The sequence below is a fragment of the Apiospora hydei genome, assembly GCF_038363865.1.
Source record: "Apiospora hydei strain CBS 114990 chromosome Unknown utg000007l_segment0_segment0, whole genome shotgun sequence".
Classification (NCBI taxonomy): domain Eukaryota; kingdom Fungi; phylum Ascomycota; class Sordariomycetes; order Amphisphaeriales; family Apiosporaceae; genus Apiospora; species Apiospora hydei.
This window is the reverse complement of record NW_027117366.1, coordinates 4,222,061-4,245,161: the sequence shown is the minus strand read 5'-3', so window position 1 is coordinate 4,245,161 and position 23,101 is coordinate 4,222,061. Positions and strand designations below refer to the sequence as shown.

General features: G+C 53.8%; 10 protein-coding genes across 10 annotated transcripts; 6 read left to right on the top strand and 4 right to left on the bottom strand.

Moving 5' to 3' along the window:
- Positions 1–1,126: 1,126 nt before the first annotated feature.
- Positions 1,127–2,697, top strand: PG997_010469 (carbohydrate esterase family 3 protein; the record flags this gene model as incomplete). Its single annotated transcript, XM_066814784.1, has 3 exons — positions 1,127–1,328; positions 1,399–1,647; positions 1,823–2,697. 3 exons carry the CDS (start codon positions 1,127–1,129, stop codon positions 2,695–2,697), a joined length of 1,326 nt encoding a protein of 441 aa, XP_066666746.1.
- Positions 2,698–3,892: 1,195 nt separating this feature from the next.
- Positions 3,893–4,254, top strand: PG997_010468 (uncharacterized protein; the record flags this gene model as incomplete). Its single annotated transcript, XM_066814783.1, has 2 exons — positions 3,893–4,115; positions 4,232–4,254. The coding sequence occupies 2 exons, from the start codon at positions 3,893–3,895 to the stop codon at positions 4,252–4,254; spliced, it is 246 nt and encodes an 81-aa protein (XP_066666745.1).
- A 1,337-nt stretch (positions 4,255–5,591) lies between these two features.
- PG997_010467 (uncharacterized protein) lies at positions 5,592–9,027 on the top strand (the record flags this gene model as incomplete). The annotated part of the gene is made up of 6 exons (XM_066814782.1): positions 5,592–6,049; positions 6,102–7,463; positions 7,512–7,671; positions 7,778–8,563; positions 8,698–8,757; positions 8,806–9,027. 6 exons carry the CDS (start codon positions 5,592–5,594, stop codon positions 9,025–9,027), a joined length of 3,048 nt encoding a protein of 1,015 aa, XP_066666744.1.
- Positions 9,028–9,324: 297 nt separating this feature from the next.
- Positions 9,325–10,926, bottom strand: PG997_010466 (NAD(P)-binding domain protein; the record flags this gene model as incomplete). The annotated part of the gene is made up of 1 exon (XM_066814781.1): positions 9,325–10,926. One exon carries the CDS (start codon positions 10,924–10,926, stop codon positions 9,325–9,327), a length of 1,602 nt encoding a protein of 533 aa, XP_066666743.1.
- Positions 10,927–10,970: 44 nt separating this feature from the next.
- PG997_010465 (uncharacterized protein) lies at positions 10,971–12,755 on the bottom strand (the record flags this gene model as incomplete). Its single annotated transcript, XM_066814780.1, has 1 exon — positions 10,971–12,755. One exon carries the CDS (start codon positions 12,753–12,755, stop codon positions 10,971–10,973), a length of 1,785 nt encoding a protein of 594 aa, XP_066666742.1.
- Positions 12,756–13,244: 489 nt separating this feature from the next.
- Positions 13,245–14,279, top strand: PG997_010464 (uncharacterized protein; the record flags this gene model as incomplete). The annotated part of the gene is made up of 1 exon (XM_066814779.1): positions 13,245–14,279. The coding sequence occupies one exon, from the start codon at positions 13,245–13,247 to the stop codon at positions 14,277–14,279; it is 1,035 nt and encodes a 344-aa protein (XP_066666741.1).
- Positions 14,280–14,371: 92 nt separating this feature from the next.
- On the bottom strand, positions 14,372–16,208 carry PG997_010463 (uncharacterized protein; the record flags this gene model as incomplete). Its single annotated transcript, XM_066814778.1, has 4 exons — positions 14,372–15,239; positions 15,302–15,732; positions 15,785–16,079; positions 16,147–16,208. The coding sequence occupies 4 exons, from the start codon at positions 16,206–16,208 to the stop codon at positions 14,372–14,374; spliced, it is 1,656 nt and encodes a 551-aa protein (XP_066666740.1).
- Positions 16,209–16,752: 544 nt separating this feature from the next.
- On the top strand, positions 16,753–17,526 carry PG997_010462 (uncharacterized protein; the record flags this gene model as incomplete). Its single annotated transcript, XM_066814777.1, has 1 exon — positions 16,753–17,526. The coding sequence occupies one exon, from the start codon at positions 16,753–16,755 to the stop codon at positions 17,524–17,526; it is 774 nt and encodes a 257-aa protein (XP_066666739.1).
- A 226-nt stretch (positions 17,527–17,752) lies between these two features.
- On the top strand, positions 17,753–19,357 carry PG997_010461 (uncharacterized protein; the record flags this gene model as incomplete). The annotated part of the gene is made up of 3 exons (XM_066814776.1): positions 17,753–18,169; positions 18,248–18,431; positions 18,510–19,357. 3 exons carry the CDS (start codon positions 17,753–17,755, stop codon positions 19,355–19,357), a joined length of 1,449 nt encoding a protein of 482 aa, XP_066666738.1.
- Positions 19,358–21,523: 2,166 nt separating this feature from the next.
- On the bottom strand, positions 21,524–21,960 carry PG997_010460 (uncharacterized protein; the record flags this gene model as incomplete). Its single annotated transcript, XM_066814775.1, has 2 exons — positions 21,524–21,652; positions 21,700–21,960. 2 exons carry the CDS (start codon positions 21,958–21,960, stop codon positions 21,524–21,526), a joined length of 390 nt encoding a protein of 129 aa, XP_066666737.1.
- Positions 21,961–23,101: the final 1,141 nt, after the last annotated feature.

Sequence of the window (23,101 nt, the reverse complement as noted above, 5' to 3'; positions counted from 1 at the left end):
GTAGGGCTGATTGGCAACAGGCAGACGGCAGACAGTCCAGACAGGAGCAGGCGGGTTTGCTCCTCTTAGCAGTCCAAATAAGGTCGGGGTGGGAGGCTAGAGGAGCGCTAGGAAATAAGGACTAGGTAGCCTGAGATAGGCAGGACGAGCGTAGGCGGGGTTGGTGGTTAGTGCCAGAACCAAGCAGCAGTGCGGTGACGACACCATTTCCTTGCACTTGCAGGTGTCACCCAGCGCGTCTGGTACCTCTTCCTGCATGCAACTGACAAGTAGCTGCCTACTACAAGTACCTGGATGAGGCTAATTATTATTATCCATGAGGCTGGCTGGCTGCTGCCGAGATTCTCGAACGAGCCGCCTGAAAGCCCCGACCGAGTTAGTGACTGAATCCCATACTAGCTGTTATCGATTTGTTGCACGCCCAGCACTACGACCTACTGTACCATCTCCCCTTTTTTCCTCATCGCATTGAGGGTCAAGATGAGCATGCAATCTCAGGCTGGGTCCTTTTTTTGTTTATTGGCCATGATTGCCGACGCGGCCAAGTGAGCAAGTCAGTTGTAAGATGCCTTAGATGCCCTCCTAACGGCCGGGTCAGCATTTGCCAAGCGGACGCCAAGCCGTTAGCCCACACAATCACCACCAAAATACCGGTTAGCACGGCTAACGGCCCTTCAAAACAACGGGGTTGTCCTCTGCTGTTTGATGCAGCCATGGACGCTATTACGCGGCATCAGCGATTCATCGCCCGCACTGGGAACTGGGGGATACACCATCCGCGACCAGGGGGTGGGTGAGCAAAAAAAAGAGGCGGTGGTCATCCGCCATCTATCTTGGTGCTTGGCCATCGAGCAATAGCGCAGAGCAAACCACATGGCCAGCTATTTGCGCCTGCCGTCACCCCCCGTCATCCCGTGGGAACTGATCCATTCACCACGCCCCATCTCGTCGGGTTCCGTTTGCTGCTACCCAGGCACTTGCAGGCTCCGTCAGTTACAGTAACCTAGCAGCAAGGATAGTAGGAAAAGTGACTCCTCCTTTCTCACTCGGTGCCGCTTATTTTCTTTTGAGACACCTTGGTTTTGGGGAAAGGGCAGGGTCGAGAAAACCGGTGTTAAATAAAACGATGGCCGCCGCTCCGCAAGGCGTCGAGAGCACCACCACCACTACGTCCGTCACTCCCACCGAAGCCGAAGTCCATGAGAAGAAAGTGAAGCCGCCCAAGCGCGACTGCAGAACCATGTGGAGCGCCCGTGTCGCCTTTCTGCGGACCAAGAGGGCCATTGCTGGCATAACCATCTTCGTCGTCATCGCTATCCTGCTTATCTGTAAGTAAACCTTCGATCTCACATCTGGCATCTGTCATCGAAACCCTAAACTAACCCATCGCCTCTCCAGCTCTCGGCGGTACGCATGTTCTCGATGGCACCTACCGAGGAAAGATACCCGAGGAAGGCGAATCAAAGACTTGTAAGCTCTACCACGACCTACATACCTACCTACTCCTTCACCAATGCCCCGTCGCAATGCTGTTGCCGTCGTCTGTCCCCGTCCCCGCCGGTGTTGTTGTCGCAAACGTCCCCGCAATCTATCACGCCGCCAATTGCCCCAAAAAGCAACTGGGTCGCTCGGCCCTTGTCTCATGTCGTAAGACGGCGCAGTGACCGGACACTCCCGACACCCGATTTCGATCCTGACGAGAGTGCTGGTGTGGCCAATGACTGCATTGCGGAGGCGGCGCAGCGCTGCGACGGGAATCCTTTGATGGATTACACTTTTTAAAAACCTGGGGAAACCTTTATAGCTAATACAAATTCAACAGTGCCGCAATCGAATGCCCGAAGGCAATTCCCCGGAAGCATAAAAAATGGCACCGCGCTGCGCATCATGGCCCTGGGCGCCTCGACCGTGAAGGGCCAGAACTCGCCCGGCGACAACGGGTTCCGCAAGCAGCTGCGCGACGAGCTGACGGAGCTGGGCGTGCCGGTGAACATGGTCGGGTCCGTGAAGGCCGGCGAGATGCTGGACAACGAGTGCGAGGCGCAGGGCGGCGCGCGCGTGTCCGAGGTCTTCAAGCGCGCGAAGCGGGTCGTGCCCGAGATGCAGCCCAACGTCTTCCTGATCAACGCGGGCGTCAACAACGCGCTGCAGCTGTTCGAGCTCGAGACGGCCGGGCGCGACATGGAGGACATGGTCAACTACCTGCTCGACACGTCGCCGCGGTCCTTTGTCGTCATCAGCACGCTGCTCACCAACACGCTCAAGGACTGCGAGCAGTACATGCTGCAGGTCAACCAGCAGCTCTGGGACGTCTTCGCCAAGCTCGAGCGCGAGGGCAAGTGGGTGCTCATGGCCGACATGCACTACTCCGGAAAGGACCCGGACGCCATCCTGCCCGAGGACATCACGCCCGACGGCACGCACCCGACCGCCGAGGCCTACAGCAAGATGGGCCACATCTTCGTCAAGGCCATCCAGCGCGCCGACAAGCTCGGCTACATCCAGGTGCCCGCGCCCAACGGCATTCCCGATGACGGAGAGGCCGAGGCGCTCGCTGCCCAGAACGCGCCTGCGCAGCCCCTGGCCAAGCGCATTGCCGCGGCGTCGGATAATGTGGTTCAATATCTGACGGCGGAAGAGGGCCGGAAACGGTTCATGCTGCAGCGCCGTGCGTGGTGCGGCGTGCCAGACGAGTAGTGATTTGACGAATTGATTGAAACGGGAAGTCGACATTTAGCGAGCAAGAAGAAAAAGACATGTTTTGATCTTTCTTCGACGGGTACGCATTATGCATGGATGGGTGTGGAATTCGAGAAAAGAAACACACCTGGGCGTTTTACGGGCATCTGGGATATTTGCTTTGGTTTACTACCTGGGGAGAGCATACCAGTCAGTTCATTCCTGACTGGGAGCAGCGAGCATTCATGTCTTTTTGTTGTTTTTTGTACGAGGTTCGGCCGCATCGAATCTACGATTGCGAGCGCATCGCCCCGGCAAATCTGATGTAGACACGGACGGACGGATTACGAGCCAGCGAAGTTCGGCCATGTACCATTACGTATTATATAGACGCCACCAACCAATCGGTCGTCAAACTACAATAATTATTGTTCTCTTGAAAGGACTATTCACATTTTTTACTGTTGAATTTGCGTGAGCGATTCCAATCTTTGATCGATCGATGCATGAGGAAGTACATGTGTGTGTAGCATTGCGTCCTGCCGTTCATCTGTCAATCCCACCCCACCTGCTGTGGGCGGCAGGTAGCTCCAAGCTTGCGACACGTGCAAGCAACTCGCGATCAACGCTCAACCCAACGCATCTTATTTGGTGTACCAGGCTCTCTCTTCCAAATACTATGTCATTGACAATAGCCTGTGCTTCTCTACCCATCAATCTCTGCCTTTTGCATCGAGCTGGGGGACATGAGTAAAAACCCTTGACCAGATCGTCGTCAGTCAATCACATGTGGTACCTGGTACCGCAGTTTTGACAGCCCGCGCGCAAATGAAGTATGACGTCACTACGTTTCATCCGCACCCAGCAGGGCCAAGTCTGGTCTAGACCACCGTCACTCCCGACGTGGACGACGACGTACTCGACGAACGCCTGTGCCTGCAGACTCGCACACGGCGACTTGCCCGTGTAAGTAAAGTTGGGGGAGTTAGTCATACATAAGGTTGACCTGCCGAACTACTTTGACATCTGCCGACATGACCCCAGACCAACAGTTCCTGCCAAGAATCTTTCTCTGCATCTCTAAATCTTTGCGAATCAGTTCATCCGGATCACTGACTCTTTTGATTCAATCCAAATCAGAGCACTCCAACAGCCATACTACTACTATTACACTAAGTCTGTCAATACGGAAAACACCTACACCCAAACAAGAATGTCTTCATCGTCGCCGACGGACCAACCCGCCCCTGCGCAGGCAGCACCCCCGCTCAGCGGCGGAAACGAACAGGCACCGCTCGACCAGGCCAAGGACAAGGCCGCCGAGGTGAGCGGCGGCGGCGCCCACCACCACCACGAAGCCAGCCAATCGACCGGTCCGACGATGCCGCTCAAGTCCCACTTTAAGGGCATGCCGAAGGACTGGGAGAAGAACAAGAGTAGGTTAAGGCATTCCATTAGCTGTCCACCAATCCTGCTTTTCTTTCGCAGCACTTTTCTGTTTTCTCTCCGTCTCCAAACCCACTGATTGCTAACGTTATTCCTGGGATAATAGAAAAGCAGGAAAAGGATACTTGATTCTTGCAAAAGGACCGATTGCATCTGCCGCTCACGTTTTCGGGGATAACGAACGGGGGGGAATCTAACGGTTATGGGGAAGAAATGGGGCCCGGGCTCATTGGCAGGGCGAGGTGACAGGGGGGCCAACATAACGAAATTGTTCAACGGCCAGATTTTTCATGATTGTACAATTGCGATGGCCGGCATGATGACGGAGGGTGAGAGAATGGAGAGCTTGATAGGTAGATACCCTCGTTGCCAACCTATCTTATTGATTGTTACTGCAACTAGTTTCGCGTTACCGATACGTTCCATTTGCCTTGCGTCCAGACTGCGATTCACAGTCTACCCCTGCCAAATTCAGTGGTGAATGGTCGTCCCTCCAATCCCAGAGTTATCCATCCACTTTGTAGAAGAGCAATGCATACATCAACCGACCCCAGAACATCTATGCATGTCAACTCCGCGAGCTGATCCGTTCCAACACGTTTGACATGACCTCCGGCACGCTGTCCTTCCTGCCACACGCCGGATTACATTACATCGAGGCCGTCGCCGGTTCCCACGGTTTGCCCAGCCGCCCGGCAATGAAGCGTTGCATACCGACAGTCTCCGCCCTGCGGATTGCACCACGGCGATATGCAGGGGAGAATCCCGTTGGTCCCCTCGGCGCACACGGTGGCGTTTTGGTCCGTTCCCGCCAAATCGGCAGCCGGTTACATGGTCTGGAACGGAGATTAGATTGTCGAGGCGAGGTCACGAGGACTGACAGCCATATATGAATAACGTTGTCTAATTCATGAACCACCACTGTTGGTGATTGATCATGGAACGGCGTCAGGCAACGAGGACAACAATTAGCCTAAAGACCCTGGTCACTTCGACTGCATGACTACGCCACACTGCCCAAACCAGTTTACCAGGCTGCCAAATGTCTATGAAATGCGAAAAATTCATGTCTGGACATGGTTTTACAACACAAACATGTCATGTTTTAATTCTTAGAGCGCACAATAACGGGTGGCCAGTCCCCTTGGAGCTTCACGCATACGCAGGTCGGGCGCTACCATACAGCCCAGAACACGGATGAGGTGTGGCAGTGGCAGGCGAGATCTTATGTACGAAGTAATACATTTTTACAGCCAATAAGGTCGTGTTGGCCCCTGTTTATCAAAACATCTTGCCCCCGCTCAGCCTGCATGGCGGCCTCCTCCCATCCTCGTCATATTGTCGTATTGAGGGAGACTCGCTGTTTTGGAGTCACACGCGCCATCTCACAACTGCATCTATCAATATAGAGCACGTTCTAACTTCAGCCCCTATCCGAAAGCCTCCTGGGTCATTATCAGGATACGATGGACCCGCTATCCGCGCTCGCCATTGCGGCAGCTGTGGTACAGTTTGCCGAGATTGGCGGGAAGCTGATGATGAAGAAGTGGCGCAGATACAAGAAACAGCGGGAGCCGAAACCCCCGAACGATGAGAGCCGATGGCTTCGGGAAGCGGAAATGGAGGATGCGCTGGAAGAGATGACCCTCTTCACCCGGACGATCAGGGAGTCGACCGATAACGTCGTTTCTCATGTCACCCCCACAGCAGCCGAGGCACAGCTGCTAAAACTTTGCGAGCAATGCGAGGAAACCACAGGGTACTTTCGCGAGGTACTGGCGGCGGCCAAGCAGCGCTCATGCCAGGAAACCACACATAAGACTGAGCTTGAGAGGCTTTGGACGGACGACACGACCGAGATGCGACAGCGTGATCTACATGCCCTGCAGCGACGTGTCACGGGTATTATTCTCCTATGCATATGGTAATACGCCTCGCTGTTCGCTTTCTCGAGCTTAAACTAAGTTGTTTTGCAGGGAGAATTCGAAACAGACAAAGAAGTGGGAAGCTGAATTCGGCAAAAAGCTGAACGATGTTTTCTCGTTACTGAAGCGGCTCGAAGAGTCCACCAGTAGATGCACATTGCCGGCGGTCGATGCGAACAGACTAGACTGGTTGTTGAGCTCGGGCGATGAAAACGACCTTGGGGGTAATGTTCACCAAAATCTTTCTCGGGGCCCCGATAATGGCTCGTCGAGGAATAATCCAACTCCAGACCTCACCTCCTTCTTTTCGCAGCTTGTTGCATCAGATACGACAAAAATTAGCGACGCTTTCAAAGAAACCCTGAGCAGGGAATCAATGAATCTTGACCAAATCTACCGAGAGCTGACGGGTCGCCTTTGGCGGAGAGATTGGCAGCCGGAAGAGGATTCAGTTTCGGAGACGGAGAACAGGGCTATGTCGGCCCCGGACGTTGCAGACGATCTTCTCGAATTGATGACGAGCGGTCTTCGCTTCGAGACGTTTACCGGAAGGCAAGAAGCCATCCCAGACCGCTTCCAGTCTACCTATCACTGGATCTTTGACCGTCAGCCTAAGAAAGCCCCGGAAGGACCGCCGCTGTGGCACAGCTTTCCCGACTGGCTCGAGGGTGCCTCGGACCCGGTGTACTGGATCACTGGCAAGCCTGGCTCGGGCAAATCTACCATGGTGAAATACATCGTAGAGAGCCCAGCAACCATGGGCCATCTTGAGAGGTGGTCCGGCCCGCTCCCCATCCTCGTGGTCAGCTACTACGCCTGGATCGCTGGCCACGGTCTACAGAAGTCGTGGGTCGGCCTGAAGAGGACCATGCTGCACCAGGCAGTGACCAGGCAGCCCGAACTCATGTCGCGGGTTTGCCCGAGACGATGGGCTTTGTCGCAGGCACTCCCTTATAACCGGAGATTTCCCCACTGGGAGAGCTGGGAGGTGGAAGAGTCTTTTAACCTTTTACTCACGAATTGCGGACACAGCTTCAAGCTCGCGATTTTCATCGATGGCCTGGACGAATTCGACATCGACCCAAAGGAGGTGGTGCACTTAATCGAAGGCATTTCTTCCGTCTCCACCGGGTGCCTCAAGATCTGCGTTGCTAGCCGTCCGTGGACGCAGTTCGACGACGCATTTAGCGACGTACCCATGCTGCAGATGCACCAGCTTACCAAGGAAGACACCGTCGCCTTCGTGGCAGGCCAGCTCGATCGGAACCAAGGGTTCCGGGAGATCCTCGACGTCTACCCCACCCAGGTCCGGGAGCTCAAGCAAGAAATCGTGGCCAAAGCTCGAGGCGTCTTCTTGTGGGTTTCCGTCGTCGTGCAGTCGCTCTTGATCTCCTTTTCCGAGGGCGAGAGCCTGTAAGACCTACAGGCCACGCTGGAGATGCTGCCCAGCGACATCTCCAGCCTGTACGACGTCATCTGGGCGCGGATCGAGGAGCGGAATCGGCGCGACGGGTCCTGGATGATCCAGGTGTTGGCGGCGGCGCAGGGCCCCCTTGATTGCCTCACCATGTGGCTTGCCGACGAGTCCAGGACTACTCGTGCGGATCTCGAGAAGTTGCCGGTAAGCGGCTCCTCGTCGTTATTTATTTATATTTCCAGAGAGTTGAATATGCTGTTTAATCTGGGAGTTTCCTGGAAGAGTAAGTACTAATGCTGTAGTTCGATAGGTCCACTTCCGAGATAGCGCCGCCGTCTTGCTCAAGCGCAAGCTGTCGGCTCGGACAAGAGGAATCCTCGAGATTGCGGATGCTTCCAAAGAGTATGTCGACTTTTCGCATCGGACGGCCCGAGACTGGGTCCAACAACCGGCAGTCTGGGACAAAATCTGCGCGTCCTATGGCAAAGACTTTGATCCCAATCTCGTTCTGTTCGAGGCGGAAACGCTTGCTTTGTCCATCCCCCCACGCCCCCGAGGCGCGCGCTGGGCCGGCATGAAGAAGGCGCTGTGGTACGCTTCGCATTCGTGCGAGCGCGGGATGGACGACGAGCGGCTGGTCCAGCTGATGGACTTCTTCGACGAGAGCATCCAGGAAAACTACGTCAAGGCGACGTGGCCTTCGCTGGGCGCCAGGGCGACGGGGAAACAGCACTGGTCGATGAGCCAGAACCGATCGCTGATCCACAACGGGTTCATGGGGTTGGCGGCCCAGTTCTCCATCCTCCCCTACGTCCGGGCCAAGACCGCGAACGGGCGGAACCTGCCCAGCCGGAAACCCACCCAGGACTATACCAGCCTGCTGGACTGCGCCGTGTTCGGATACGAGTTCTTCACCGGCTACGACGTTACCGAGTCCCTGAACCTTCCGCCCATCTCCGTCGAGCGCCGGTTCGCGACGGTCCAGTTCTTGGTCGACGCCGGCTCCGCGCCCGGTCCCAAATTTGACGTTTACCTGGCCCAGGAGAGGGAAAGGTGCGGTGCCGACAGCCCGGTGTTGCTGCACTACTACAACGAAGTATGCGCTTATATAAAGGCCAGAACCAGTGTGCGCCGGCAGGCAAAGGGAGTGTTAGGCTGGGTTTCCTCCCTCGTGCACTCACCACGGTCAGGTTAACATGAACAAGGAAATTCGAATAAAACCGTACATAGACAGAAATAAAACCTCAAATGAGCGATGCCAGTTCGATGAGCCAAGATCCTCCACACAAGGTAACATGAGTCATTTACTTTGCGACTGCAAACGCTCCACGTCTGCAGCCGACAGCGGAAATTGCCAAAACCCATGAAGCACAAACGCCGCCCACCGGTACAGCGGCTCATCACCAGTCGCATCCATCTCCCTCGCCGCGGCTCGGACCGCCTTCGCTACGTCCACGAACCCAACATTACCACTTCCGCTCTTTCCCTTCTTCTTACGGCACTGCTGTAGAAACGAATCAAAGAAATGCCGCGAGAACCTCGCCCCGTCCGCGTCGCTGATGCTCCACAGCGTAGAAACGGTCGAACTGGCGCCCGCGTAGAGGAGCGCGGGCACGAGTCCCATCACTTCGTCGCCCAGCTGCACGTCGGCTACGCCCCCTTGGCACGCGACCATGTTGACGTGTGTGCTCGGGGGCAAGCGGACGCCGAAGAGTTCGCGGGCAGTCAGACGGTCGACGGGGCGTTCGTCCGGGGTTATCCCGTCTCCCGATCCCAACTCTGGTGGTGGCGGCGGCTGTCCCTTTTCGTCGTCGGTGGTAGTATTACTAACCACCCGGGGAAACTCGACATGGTGGTTCAGGGGTCGCCGGCGCGCCAATTGCAGTGGGTATGGAGATGAATCAGCCGGGATCCCGCGGCGCTTTCCAGGAACTTGGCCTTGCCGGCCCCTGAGTCTATCATGGGCGAGACATCAAAGCCGCCCGCCAGATCCCGGATGCTCTGGCGGCCAGCGGCGTACCCCGCCGCCTCGGCGGCGGGGATCCCGGACAGAAACAAAGCATGCAGGTCCCGCGGGGCGTGCCGCGCGTACTCGGCCGCAGCGGCGCAGGACCGCAGCAGGGAATGGCTGTGCGTATAGATGACGGGGTTGCGGTGGATAAGCGCCTCGGTTCTTGTGGCGGTAGAAGAACCGCTGCTATCCTTCGCGTATGTGAGGCTTAAAGCATGGAGCGGGACTCGGTGCAGGGTACTTGACGGACAGAGCACGAGCACCTCGCCCCTTTTCGTGCGGTGGGCAAGAGGGGCGATGAGACCGCCTAACATTGCGTCGAACCTCCTGCGCGCTTCGAGCGTATCCAGGTTTTCTTCTCGGAAACGTCTCCAAGTGAACGGGAAAAGGTGATGTTCTTGCCAGCCTAGCACGTCCGCTTCGGTGACGGGCAGGACGTCCATGGTGGGCGCCTTGTCGGCCCTCGCTGTGAACAGCAACATCTGTCCGGCCTGGTCGGCTATGTAGGGCGGGAGGTAAAACCAGTCCACCAGAACTACAGGGGACCCAACTTGGGTCTCGAGAGTCGCTATGTCGGATATAGCGAAAGGGGTTGCTTCGTGGAGATCCACCAGCTGGCGCAATAGTGGATGACTTTCCTTCATGAGTTCAAGGTGCGCATCCATCTGCCGGCGTAGCTCAAACCTGGCCATCAAGTCGGCCTCCTCGGTCCGTTTCTTCAACTCCAGCATCTGCTCGTACAGTGTCCTGGTCTCAGGAGTTTCCATGATCCTGTTGATCAGCTCGGGCGGGTCATAGCTGCGCACCCCTATTGTCCGCGCGAGTGAGCGGGCCTTGTACTTCTGTACCCAGCTCCAGACACTGCTCGCCGCATCCGGAAACAACTCGTCTTTCTGGGCGAGATACAGAGTAATGGCCGTGATGGAGGTAAAGGCGCTTCCGTAGAAGCGGGTAAGATCCTGTCGGTGATAGACACTTTCGAGTCCGTCGCTCCACGAGGCGTTGATTTCGTGCTTGGACAGGATGGCGTCGGCTTCCTCGGCCCTTTTTATCCCAGTGGCTTGCAAAGCCTTGGTTTCTTCTTCCATAGCGGTCGCGGTGGACGAATCTGTCGGCGTGTCTTGACTTTCCATCAGCTGCTGCAGCCTGAAGATCTTCATCAAGCAAATCTGCGCCCCGGTTCGCACGAATCTGGCGTAAGAAACCCGGTCATTCACGCGAAGATGCTCTTCAAGCGCTTCCTCGTTCCACTTCTCCGCCTCCAGCAGCTTCTTCGACGCCTCGTCACCGGTGAAGTCCGCCACCGGTCCGAGTTGGTTCACAAGCGTCATACACATACCCCCGACCCATGACGACCAGTTTCTCGGAAACGCTTCGCGGATGATCTTCGGGAGGGTTCTTTCCAGCTCTAAAAGCGTCTGCAGCTCGCGGATGCGGAGATCCAGCATGTTCTGGTCCGAGAAGTACGCCTGCCGGCTGTCGCGCAGCATCATCAGACAGAAGAGGCGTCTTTCGCGCAGGCCTTTGGGGGTTCGCTCAGCCATTTGCAGATACGCTCGTACTTGGCTTCCTGCGCAGCTGTAACCTCGGGGGTTTTGGGGTAGATGACAGAGGTCAGTTGGTCCATCTTTTCACTGCCCACTATCTTGGCTATGGCTTCCATGTTCCGGGGGCTGACATCGAATTTGATGTCAGTGTCGGTGATGCCCATCATGTCTCGGAAATCTTCGGCGGAGAGATGACCGGCAGCAACATCGCCGAATGACCACTCCCACAAAAGGTCTATCGTTGTTTTGTCCGTCCCTGTTTCGTTCCTCATTGAGTTTCTCCAGGGCCAAAAGAAATTTTCATCGACCGCTTCATCACTGGATTCTTCCTCCATGGCAGCGTCTTTCTCGCGAGAAGGAAGCACCGCTGGGGCGCTGCGATGGTGAATCCAATCCCCTATCGATGGCCCGCGGACCTCCAGCCCCGCCACTTTCCTGTCGGCTTCACTCGATTCTTGCATGCGACGTAGAGATCGGAAGAGCGCAGACTGCGACCGGTACAGCGATGCCAGTATAGCCGGCGATTCGAAGTACGAGTGCCGCCGCCGGAACCCGTCGATCCACTCCAGCGACTTCTCGCGGTCCACGGACGTGGAGAGCGTGAAGGAGATGAGGCTGTTGCGGTGCTGTACCAGGTCGGTGATGTCTTCGCACACCGTCTCGTCGTAGGTCTCGAGCCGCGCTTGGAGGGCGAAGTATTTCTGCTGGAAGGCCGGGTCGGACGTGAACTTGTAGAAGAGACTGACGAGATCGGCGGCGTCAGATAGACATAGGCCGGCTTTGGAGCTTTCCATCTGTTCTAATCTACCAGCGAGCTGTTCCGTCTGGCGCAGCTTTTCGACCGGGTCTTGGATGCAGGATAGCTTCTCGTATTCGAGGGCTTGCATGTGCTGCGTCGAAGCCCGGTCGGTGATGTCGTACAAGTCGCAAAACCTGTTGAAGGCGGCCTCTGACCTGTCCATTTCCTCCAAGGCACCGGGTACGTTCTGCAGCATTACCAACGTAGTCGCCCACTGTAGTCTGACTATGGCCTCGAAATAGCCCCGGTCGCGAGCCTCCGGAACCTCGGCCAGCACGGACAGAAAGTCCTGCACCACTGGCTCACGGTCCTCAATAGGGGTCCGGTTCAGCTCGACGCGGAATACCGCGTTGGCCTCTTTAGCCATGTTCCGTGTGCAAAGGGAGCGACGCAGCTCGTGCAGCCCACTCCAGGGCTCGTTGGATTCACAGGTCGGGAGAAGCTCCGCGTCGCTATTCTCGTAGGCCGAGTAAATCCGCGTAAACAGGTAGCATATGACATATCGGCGGATGCAGCTTGCCTGTACATCCGTATAATCTCCAATGGGTACATCGCGGAGCCAACTTTGTGTTCTCGCCACCTCGTTGGCAGAGGATTCGAGATCGCCGCGGTGTCGCGTTCCCAGCATGGCACGGGTAAGAGCCATGAGACGGTACTCGGGGAGATCAAGATCTTGATTGGAGTTTTTGGCGTGGGCCAACCCCTTATCCAAGATTCGCCATGCCTCTCCCCATCTGCTGGCCTCATGCTCGAGATCTGCCCGTTCGATTATAACCACAGGGACGTCTATGAAGGAACGAAGCTCGTTCTGGTAAATGACCCTTGCTTCATTTGTGCGGCCAATGATCTTGAGCCAGATCGCCTTCTCGATGTGCTGGATGGCCTCTGCCGGCAAGGTCTCATAAAGGGAGGTGTGGATGCCCCGATACATGGTAGCCTCCATGTCGCTTTTCAAGTGCCGATGCTTTCCTCGAACAATAAAACGGCGAAGATAATTCAATCGCATCATTTGAATCTGGACATGGTATGGAGCCATACACAATGCGGTCCTGTTTCCAAAGAGCGGTCTCCAGCTGAGAAAAAGAAAGCAAGTGGCACACTCCCTGGAATGCCTCGGCGTGATCAAGAGGCCTCCTCCGACTCGATTGTCCAATCCCGACATCCGGCACCCCTCTCGCATGCAGCCACCGTAGTTCTGGAACAGCGGCAGCATGAATATGCCAAGCCCAGCTGAAAATGCTTCCAACCGATGTCTTGCATAGGGAATCCCCGCGACCCCAACTTACTCGACCTGAACAATTGTGCCATGTTTCAGGCATAAAAGCTTTGTTGATCTGCGTCGTCGGCATCAGACCAGTTTGAGAATCCTTTAATTGTTTGATCAAGTACCGCTTGTTTGCTGGCAATAATAACCCTCAAGATGAGTGCGACAACCGAGATCACACTTGACGTGGCAAAGGAGATGCCCCAGGTGACCCTCAATGTCCCCTTGGCTGCCGAGGATGTGAATGAGCCCATTAGTTTCTCCCAGCCACTCAACCTCAGTTTCGAAGAGAATGGCGGCCAGCTCTCCAGTGAGCCCCAGACCAATCGACCGGACGAACTGTCCATCCCCCGCAAGATCATCTCCTCCACCGTCTCCTCCAGCATCTTTCACTCCGAGTGCCTACGTCCCATTCTCGCGGGCACGTACAACGGCATCCCCGCCTACCTCGTCCGGCTCCAGTTCCAGCTCGTCGCGTCGGCGGGCGGCAGCAACCGGGGCTGGTCGAGCCGAGTTAAGGGGGCCACCATCAAAGTTCTGTTCCAAGATGCGCCACCACCGGGTGGGTACGATTCGGACTTGGGGGACTCTGAGGACTCAGACGATGATGAACCTCGTCATCCTTCCATCGTGAAGACCATGCCTGGGCCGGAAGGCTGGCAGGGCCAGCCCACGACGGCGCAGGTGGAGGACAAGTCCGAAGTTGGTCTTCAGCTCGGCTGGGACGCTGTCGGCGTATCGGCTACCAAGAGCCGGCAGCGCACCAAGGCAAAAACGGGGGCCATCCGGATGAACGCCGTCTGCAGGGGGCATGATTGCAACAGTCTCATTATCTTCGTAGCCGAGGACTCCGTAGACGCTGCAGGGATCCCCGAACACATGACGATACCGCTCATCGTGACGGTGCCCCCTCAGACGCACGCTTGTGGCAAGGGGCGTCGGTTCAGTATGCGCGTCGAGGTGAACGCACGATTCGGGTTTTGGCGCCACGGTCTGTTGGCAGACATAGTACCTGTGTTGGGTCGGGTTGACGAGCCATTGTATTTCGATCCGGGAGTGATGCACCAGTGGATGGAAGAGGGACGGAAAGGGGTGGGAGGGATCAAGGTCGTGCAGTGGCTCGGGGAGTTGGAGGGCGTGAACTTGGAGGAGTATTTTTCGTTGTCTGGGCTGGGCCAGGCTACTATCTGACCACGTAATACAGTCTGCAAATCTGTCCCAAATCCCAATTATGTGTGCTGAACCCAGGCAAAAGCGTCGTTGCCCGCTAGTAGCAACCGTAGTCATCGGTTTCTCAACGCTAGCAAGTTCCTTCCCCTTACGCCTCGACCGCCCCTTGGACCTACAGGCTGAGCATGTTTTGCTTTCCTGGTAGGGATACTCACAAGCGGACAACGGCCATCCAGTCCTCTCAACTGGGATGCAAGACCTTGCCCAAACCCTCCCAATAGAACCTTGATCTGCGCCCGCGATTGTCCCTTGCGCAAGTGATCAATGATACGTAGGACTGCGTTGGTCCAGTTGAAGTCTTCATGAGTTGTTGCTGACGCATCCAAGACGTCGAGGTCAATGACCACGTACATGGGGCGGCTGGCCCTGGAAATCGACATTTCCAACAGACCCAGCCATCCTTGGGCTGTTGTCTCGGTTTGGAACTGGGTACATGTGAGCGACACGCTCTTCTCTGTTTGCCCAGTCGTCGACGTGCGCAGTACCTGTAAAGTCAGATGCTTCAACATACCAACTACAGATACTTGCGCGCTGGAGCGTGGTCCGGCCCGACTCGGGGGTGGTTTCAGGGCCATGATGCACGGAATCCCGGCTTCGTTCAGCTGATCGCTTATGCCGACAAAGAGCTTGTACATGGCATGGCGTGTGCCAAAGGACCCTCTGACCAGTATTAAACCTGAGTCGCTCGAAGATGCCCACTTGTTCAGCTGTGGTGAGGCGCCGAGGCGCTGGACCACCTCCATCTCGGAGCGGCGCTGGAATCTCAAGATCGTGCGGTGGTGACGGAAGCTCTCAAGGGCATCTCCTAACGCGGAGGCAGAGATACTGGCGATAATATTCGAGAATTGGATGTCGTTGAGAACATGGTCGGTGTTGATAGCCGAGCTTGAGTTGAGGGTTTGAAATGCTAGTTGGTGCCATCTATTAGTACCTGGTTCGTGGTTCGGGGAGTATTTAACGTACCAATTACTTGGTCTCTTAACTCATAAAGGGCTTTTTCTTGAGCTTGCACTTTGCCAACCACATCGGATATCCCGCCATCGCTGGAGCTGTCCAGTTTAAGTAGAACGACATCCATTTTCTTGTGTATTGCTCTGATTTCCGCCTGTGACCCAGAGACAGCCAGCTGATCGATTCGCCGTGAGATCTCATCCATGCGTTCTAGGATATCGGCATAATGCAGAGCAGGCGGCCTTGTGAAGCTGTGCCAGAAGTGAAGAAGCATGCCTTCTTGGCACCATTCCATCGCCCGGTCAAAGAATTCGAGTAATTGCGCATACAGTTCCTCTACTGCGAGCTTGATACGTTCAGTGGGATACAGTACCGTATAGAACTCCACACGAGGCAGAATGTCTGCTATCCGGGATAGAGCCTTTGCGAGTAACGCCATAACGGACTCATGGTTTTGAACAAGCTGAGGCATTCAGGTTAAGCAAAGTCTGAAAGATGTACGAGCGAATGCTTACAATGAAAAGAAACTTGAAAGCACCCCAAGCAAGAGAAACATATTCCGGATGGTGTTGTACAAGTACATCCAAGATGTTACCATAGTAGTTGATCTTGGATGAGAGCTGGCTGAGCCACACCCTGGCCTTGGACGAAGCCCTTTTTCCAGTATACTGGTCCATACATGATTGCACAGTGGACTGAATGTCCTCTATCTTCTGGTGGTTGGCGAAATTGATTCGCCCGTTCGCATTCAACTTACCCAGGAGCCTTTTATATGCGCTCTGGGCCGGGTTCCCATCGTTCTGTTTAGGCCTGTGGCAATAACTTGTCAGGTGTTGTCCTGCTTTGGCCCGCACAAATCTTGGCACAACAGACTTACTCGTTTGGGGAGCCAGAACTGGCACCATACCAACTCTCTAACGGAGAAGGCGACTGACTCATCTTACCAAGACGACATGCGAAACATATGGAGCTTGCGCGTTGACGTTTGGGTAGAACAGGCGCCGCAGCAAGAGAACCAGGCAGCACTGACTTAATGTATCCAGACGAGATGATGATGGCAGTCAAACTGATAGGCTGACAAGCGACCACGTTTTAATACCCTAGATTAATTCTGCGGTGCAAGTCGAAAAGGTTGGAGCAGGAAAAAAGTACTGCAATCTCATTGGCGCGCATGTAATTCACCTACAACAAATAATACTCGCGAGGATGCGGGGAGGCGGGGAGGCGACATTGTTGAGATGCCTTTCAACCTCGTCAACTTTTCACACTACGACTAGGTCATCTCCAGATCTCATTCAATTACTAAGAAATATATTGCCCTGATATCTTTCCATTTACGACATTTGTATCGCTTTTGAATACTCCACGATTTGGATAATATACAGATACAGCTGGAACCCCAAGGCCCATCAAGACCCTACCACATTGGAGTCTGTTTCAAGTACAAGAAGAAAAAGCGAACATACGAGACCACCATCGAACAATGTCAACGAAACGCAAACCCGATGCATCAAACACGATATCCTCAGATCAAACCGCGGCTAGCGATTTCGAGCGGCAGAGGCTTTTCATTCTACATGATCCCCTTCTTACAGGTCAAAATCCAAAAGCAGATGAGCAGCCAGTCAGAACAGGGCGGCAGACACCCCCATTATCCGTACCTACATCCCTGCCAGACTGGACAACTAGAGAAGACACCCGTACGGAGTCCGATGATTCCATCTCCTTGGATGAGGAGTATGTGGGCGAGGTGCGTGATGTTCCACACCTGAGTGGTATGGACGATGTTGCACATGAGATTGGGTCTCCGGGAGACGAGGGTCTTTCCGTTGCTTTGCAACCGACTGCAAAGGACCCCAGCTTGAAGAACAGGATTCACGAGCTCGAGCTCGAGCTTGCACGTTTACGAAAGAGTTTGAGTGGAGAGAACAATAAACCTCCCACTTTCCAGACTTTTCACCTTCTGGAAGGAGATCCGACACGCTTTCTTGCCGAGCCATCGTGGAGGGTTGATGGAGCCAACACCTATCTCAAGGGCAATGTTCCCTTGTCGGAGCCATATATCTACCTTCAGGAACTGGGGAACATCGCCTTTGTGGTATATAAAGAATACGCTTCTGATTCCTCCCCGGATGCGATCTTGAGTGAGGTGGCACATGAAAAGGCAAAATCGTTGGCGAATCCCAAGCCCGTTTCCCATTTCATTGAGCTCTATTCACCCCCCCATGAAGGAGGCAGCGAATGCTTTCTTCAGTAAGGTGAAACAGCTAAATCCCGACTATCCTCGCCAAACAGTAGATGGCCGATTGGGCTCGCCATTTCTATTCTGGTATCATTATCGATCGGCGGGGATTCTGGAAAAAATGGATCCTAATCAGCGTCGCTTGCTGGAGCTTCTTACCAGTTGGATTGATGCATCATATGGGACCAAATATGCCGAGGCTGATGCGTTATTGAACAGGGGAGCAATAACCGTAGACACAATGGATTTCCTCGTGCATCCTGGGCAAACCATCGTCTGGAAATCAGACTATGGCCCCAGAGGGTGCAAAGCAACATCATGGATCATCAAAGACGTACTGGCCGACAGTTTCTCTAACAATTCAGGATCCACTGACATTTTGAGGAAAGCGTCAGATAAGATACAATTTGACCTGGACGTCTGGTATTATGGCTACGATGGCCGTTTCTGGAAACATACGAAAACTATACCAGTATCCTTTTCAACTTCCACCAAACAACCAGAGACGAAAATTGACAGTCTGCCTGTCTTCCCACTACGCTTCGCCGATACACAGCTGAGGACTCAACTCGAGAAGCGTGGCGAAACGTTTTGGAGATGTCGTCGAAGACAATTTGTCTCTCATACGCCACAGAATATAGACGGGATTCTCTTGAATGTGAGTTCCGATCTTCCTTTAATTTCCATGGCCTCCTACGCTTGGTGTCGCCGCATTGCTTATAATAGGTGGCAATAGGATGAGCGATACATGGTGGACTTTTCGACCTACCGGATGCTTCACCACGATAGCGAGGGTTTTAAATATACCTACGGAGATCCCCAAGGTCGTAGCTATATGTCCGACGAAGCCATGGACGAAGACCTTCCACCCTCAGGCCATGAGGCCCTATTTCCTACCACTGTGCCTGGATTCAGTATGCGTAGGAAGAAATGGCGTCAGTACTTTCCTAGGTTCATCACAGCCACAAAGTGTACAAACTGATCTAAGGATGCAACAGAAGACTTAGAAGTGGATCAGATCCAAGAGGTCAGATGGCACAAGGAAGTCTTCGACCACTTGGTAATCGGCGACGAGACGAAGGAACTTGTGCAAGCTCTTATCACCAACCGTATTGAATCCGAGAAGAACACTGATTGGGTCACGAACAAAGGGAACGGGCTGATAATGCTGCTCCACGGCGGTCCAGGCACAGGCAAAACATTCACCGCAGAGAGCGTGGCTGAATTGGCCGAGAAACCGCTCTATCCTATTACCTGCGGGGACATAGGCACCAAACCAGAAGAGGTTGAGAAATACCTCGAGTCAGCACTTCATCTAGGACGACTATGGGACTGCGTTGTTCTTTTAGACGAAGCCGACGTCTTCCTCGAGCAACGAACTTTGAATGACCTGAAGAGGAACGCCTTGGTTTCCGTCTTCCTCCGCGTTTTGGAGTATTACGACGGGATCCTGATCCTGACGACAAACAGAGTCGGAATCTTCGACGAAGCCTTCAAATCCCGCATACAGCTTGCCCTGCACTATGACAAGCTCGAGAAGCCCCAGCGCGTTCAGATCTGGAAGAACTTCTTCAACCGATTGGAGATTCTCGGTGGAGAGGAGAAGATCGATTTCGACATACTCGAGTCCTACGTTGATGAGCTGGCCGAGTACCCGATGAACGGGCGGCAGATCCGGAACACCATCACAACGGCGCGCCAGCTCGCAAAGTTCAAGAACCGGCCCATGAGCTTCGGTCACTTGAGACATGTCATCAAAGTGGCAGGCAAATTTGACCAATATCTGCTGGAAGTGCACGATACGCTCTCAGACGATCAGATTGCGAGGGGAGAAGGTATTCGTTGATTGGGAGGAATTGGCAAGCACTTTGCAGGAGCGGCGACTCCCAACCATCAGTCATTTCCTCTGGCTACTATTTTGTTTGAGCTACGAGATAGAACTTTTTTTCTTTTATCCTTTTCTATTTCCCCCGTTTTCCCACTTAGCAAGTATCGAACCGCTTTTGTTTAGGGGTCATTTTCTGTTGTCTGGTCCAGGTTAGAGAAAATTGGGTACAGATGTCGTCTCGGACAAAGAGTCTGGAGTTCCAGTCTGGATACTGGCGCTGCTTTGCTTACTAGATCTGGTATAACGGGACATCCTCTGACCAATATGACAGGGGGCTTTCTCGCTTTCTGTTCAATGAAGGTAGTTGACAGGGCTATATGAAGTAATAGTTAGCTTTAGGGCATTTACATTTACGGTAATCTCTTTCAATAAGACGCGGACGAGACGCGAGACGCGGCTGGGAGTGATTCGCAGGGTCGGCTCACCCGACTCATTAGCTGCCATTAAATGACACGCCATTTACGAAGGGTCTTCTAATTACGACAACCATTTCGTGGAAGGTGAGTTCTCTGTGTATTTCAATAAGCGACTACGATTCCAACAGACGCAGTTTCTCCTCGCCAGTTCTGACGGAAATCGAAGCGCCCAGGCCAACAGCTAGAGGAACGGAGTACTCCCAGCTGGATATGGCCTTTTCATACAGACGAGCATGATTTCATTCCAGACCAAGTCCTGTGATACAGTCTCCGTGCCAAGGAATGATGTAAAACAGCTAGAAATTCTCGATATTGCGTATACTAATACTTGCATCAGATCGTCTCAATATTAGCGACGTTCGTCTGTTGTTAAAAACTGACCATGAAAAGACGAGGCCATTCGAGAGCCCGGTCATCCCCGGAAGGTACAAAAGCCTGTTAATGGCCATGGGAAGGCCATGGTAGATGCCCATACGTGAGCCTGTCGTCAAAACGTGATGTCGCGTCCGGGGGAGGTCTCGACTTGGTTCGCGCTGGGAGTCCAACACACGTCTTCAAGTTCGCTGTTATAATAAAAGACACATGGCTTTCAAAAGTTAATGGTGTCAAAACAGTAAGAAGGACGCCTAAAAAAGTTCGCACAAGGCGGGTGCAGATAACTCTCTGGCGGGGAATTGAACCCCGGTCTCGAGCGGTTAATGTTATTGGAAATCCAATGACAAGCTCGCATACTGACCACTATACTACCAAAGACTGAGCGATGCAAGGCAAACAAGCTGTTTCGATGGTGGAATTGCTAGTAATCGGCATATAAATCAGCTCGCAACAAGAAGGTTGGTGACGAGGCTAGTGACGAAGGTGGATGCTTGTCGTCAGGCGGCTAGTGGGAAGGGCCGCGGACCCATCATCTTCCTATATACAGAACACCTGGGGTCGGAGAGGTCAGCATGGCTTGACTGCGACGGTACAGGTAGATAGAATGCTGCCAGACGCGTCATATCCACCTTATAACGGTATGCTGACAAGGTGTAGACATGCGAAGATCTTGGGACAATTCCTGGCCGGATTCAACAACACCAATCTCAGTTCCGTCTTGTCCACCGCCGGAATTGTGTCTTGCTACTGGATAAAACAGATGTCTATCTTTTGGAAAGAGCCATCAACGACCTGGAAAGGAATGGAATAGTCTCTGGTCGGCAGGTTTCTATTTTCAAGCTTCAAGGTCGACAGTTGAGTCCACTAACGATCTGAAGTCAACTCTCCAAGTCGCCCAGCCACATTGCTCTTTATTGTAAGAGTATCAACAGCGCCGGTGCCACGAAGACCTGGGACATCATACTTGGTCGCATTGACTAGAATAGACAGGGGAGCAGCAAGGAACTGCCCGTGGTGTTCGACCGCGAGACTCATAGTGTGGGCGAAGAGGAATTATTAAAGGCATAATTCAAATAGTAACAATGACCCCAAGATGCATCCAAGTTCAGCATCTGGAATGGAAGACAGATCCGAAACGGCGTCTAAACAGTCATGTTCTGGTCTCGTAAGAGGAATTTAAGGAAATTGATAGAGCCTGGACTATATCGCGGGCAAGACATGGAAGAAGCCGAGATGGCAAAAAGCAAATCTGCTACCAAGTCTCTTCGACCGGGTTGAATAAGTGGTCGGGCACTTCTAATAACATCGTACGATACCCGTCCCCCATTGATCGCTAAGTGGAACCGGCGCTAATTGCCTGGATTATATAGTCAACGACATCCGGAAACCGGATCACGTCCGGGGCCAGATCCGGGTCTACGGATCGACGACTGGGATGGGCAGGCCCGAGCACCATAGTCGGCTAAGCGTATGGCAGCCGGAGCAATATGAGCGCTTCTCTATACGCACCTTCTCCCACCGCAGATCCGCCCAAGCGCCCTCCAGCTCCAACCCCGAGGTATAATCGACCCCCACGGCTCCCGCGGGGGCTTGTGAAGAAGACTCAAAGGGAAGCAGCACAGCCACGCTCAGTCGAAGTGCTCTCCATTGGAGCTGGATAATTAGTACACAGACGAGGATCACGACGATCCGTACGGCGATGGAATAGAGAGCGAGGATGGGCAAGATGTTTACAACCAATCCGAGGATGAGGTGGACTTGGAGTGTCATGATGAGTGATCAGGATGCTTTCTACTATATGAGTTGCCGTTCTTTTTCTTTTCGTTTTACTGTTTACCTTTTTGCCCATTTAGACTGCACGGGAACTACACTATCTTGATCGCGGGATCGCACCACGAGAAGAGAGTTGTTATTTCTAAATACGAGCATGTTGTTTACCCGGGCAACGGCTAGCCAAGCTTTCCACGCCGTTTACACTGCTAAAAGTCGGTTTCTAGCTGTTATCTAGCGTAAGAACCAAGGTGCCAGTCGCTGCCTGCCAAAGATGTCTTGATATCCAAGCCACAACAGGTTTTAATTAGAAAATCCCGCTTGCGTATAATTCTCTCCAGCGCTACCCACGGAGTCTATATTACCGAGAGCTGCTACTAGTAGTACATGCAGTATAGTAGCGCCACTAATAAGGCTACGATGCCAGCGCTACTGGCGCTACCCAAGCTTCCGCCTGCCGCGTTAGCGGATAAGGGTTAGCAGTTCGTAGCTCTAGCCCTCCAGCGCGCTTAGCGCTGCATTGGCGCCAGCAAATTGTAATTGCGAGAAAGTCGGAGTGGTAGGACGGTTTGGATAACAGCACTGGCACGTTGGCAACAGCATCCGCTAGCATGGGTGAATGCTAGCAACGTTTCACTATAACCAACAAGGGAAAAGGTTGGTGCTTCGAAACCCCATCTAGACCAGATGCTAGAAGGGACAACGCACAGCATGTGCGAAGATCGGCGGCGGAAACAGGTATACGAGCAAAATCCAATTTTATTTAGTGTACGTTGGTATGTTCTCGACCTACTGCACTTCTCAAACTCTTTGCGCTAAGAAAAAAGGGGCTTGACGGGAAGGATTACTGGTCTTTTACCTAGTGAATACGCCGTTCATCTTGTCATCCTTGGCCCTGCCTTACCTAATTGTGATATTGTTATTACACGAACTTATCAATGCAAGGAAGAAAACTGGTCAGCATGGAGTGTGTGTGTGTGTGCTCGACAGCATAACCTCGGCTTACCCAAACCAGGTCATTGGGAGAGGGAGAGGGAGAGGGAGAGAGGGGGGGCGGGGATGCAATACCACTCCGGTGGTATGCGGGGAAAGGGCCCTGGGTTTCTAGGGCCCAGATCTGGAGATAAGGGGCTGGGGCCCA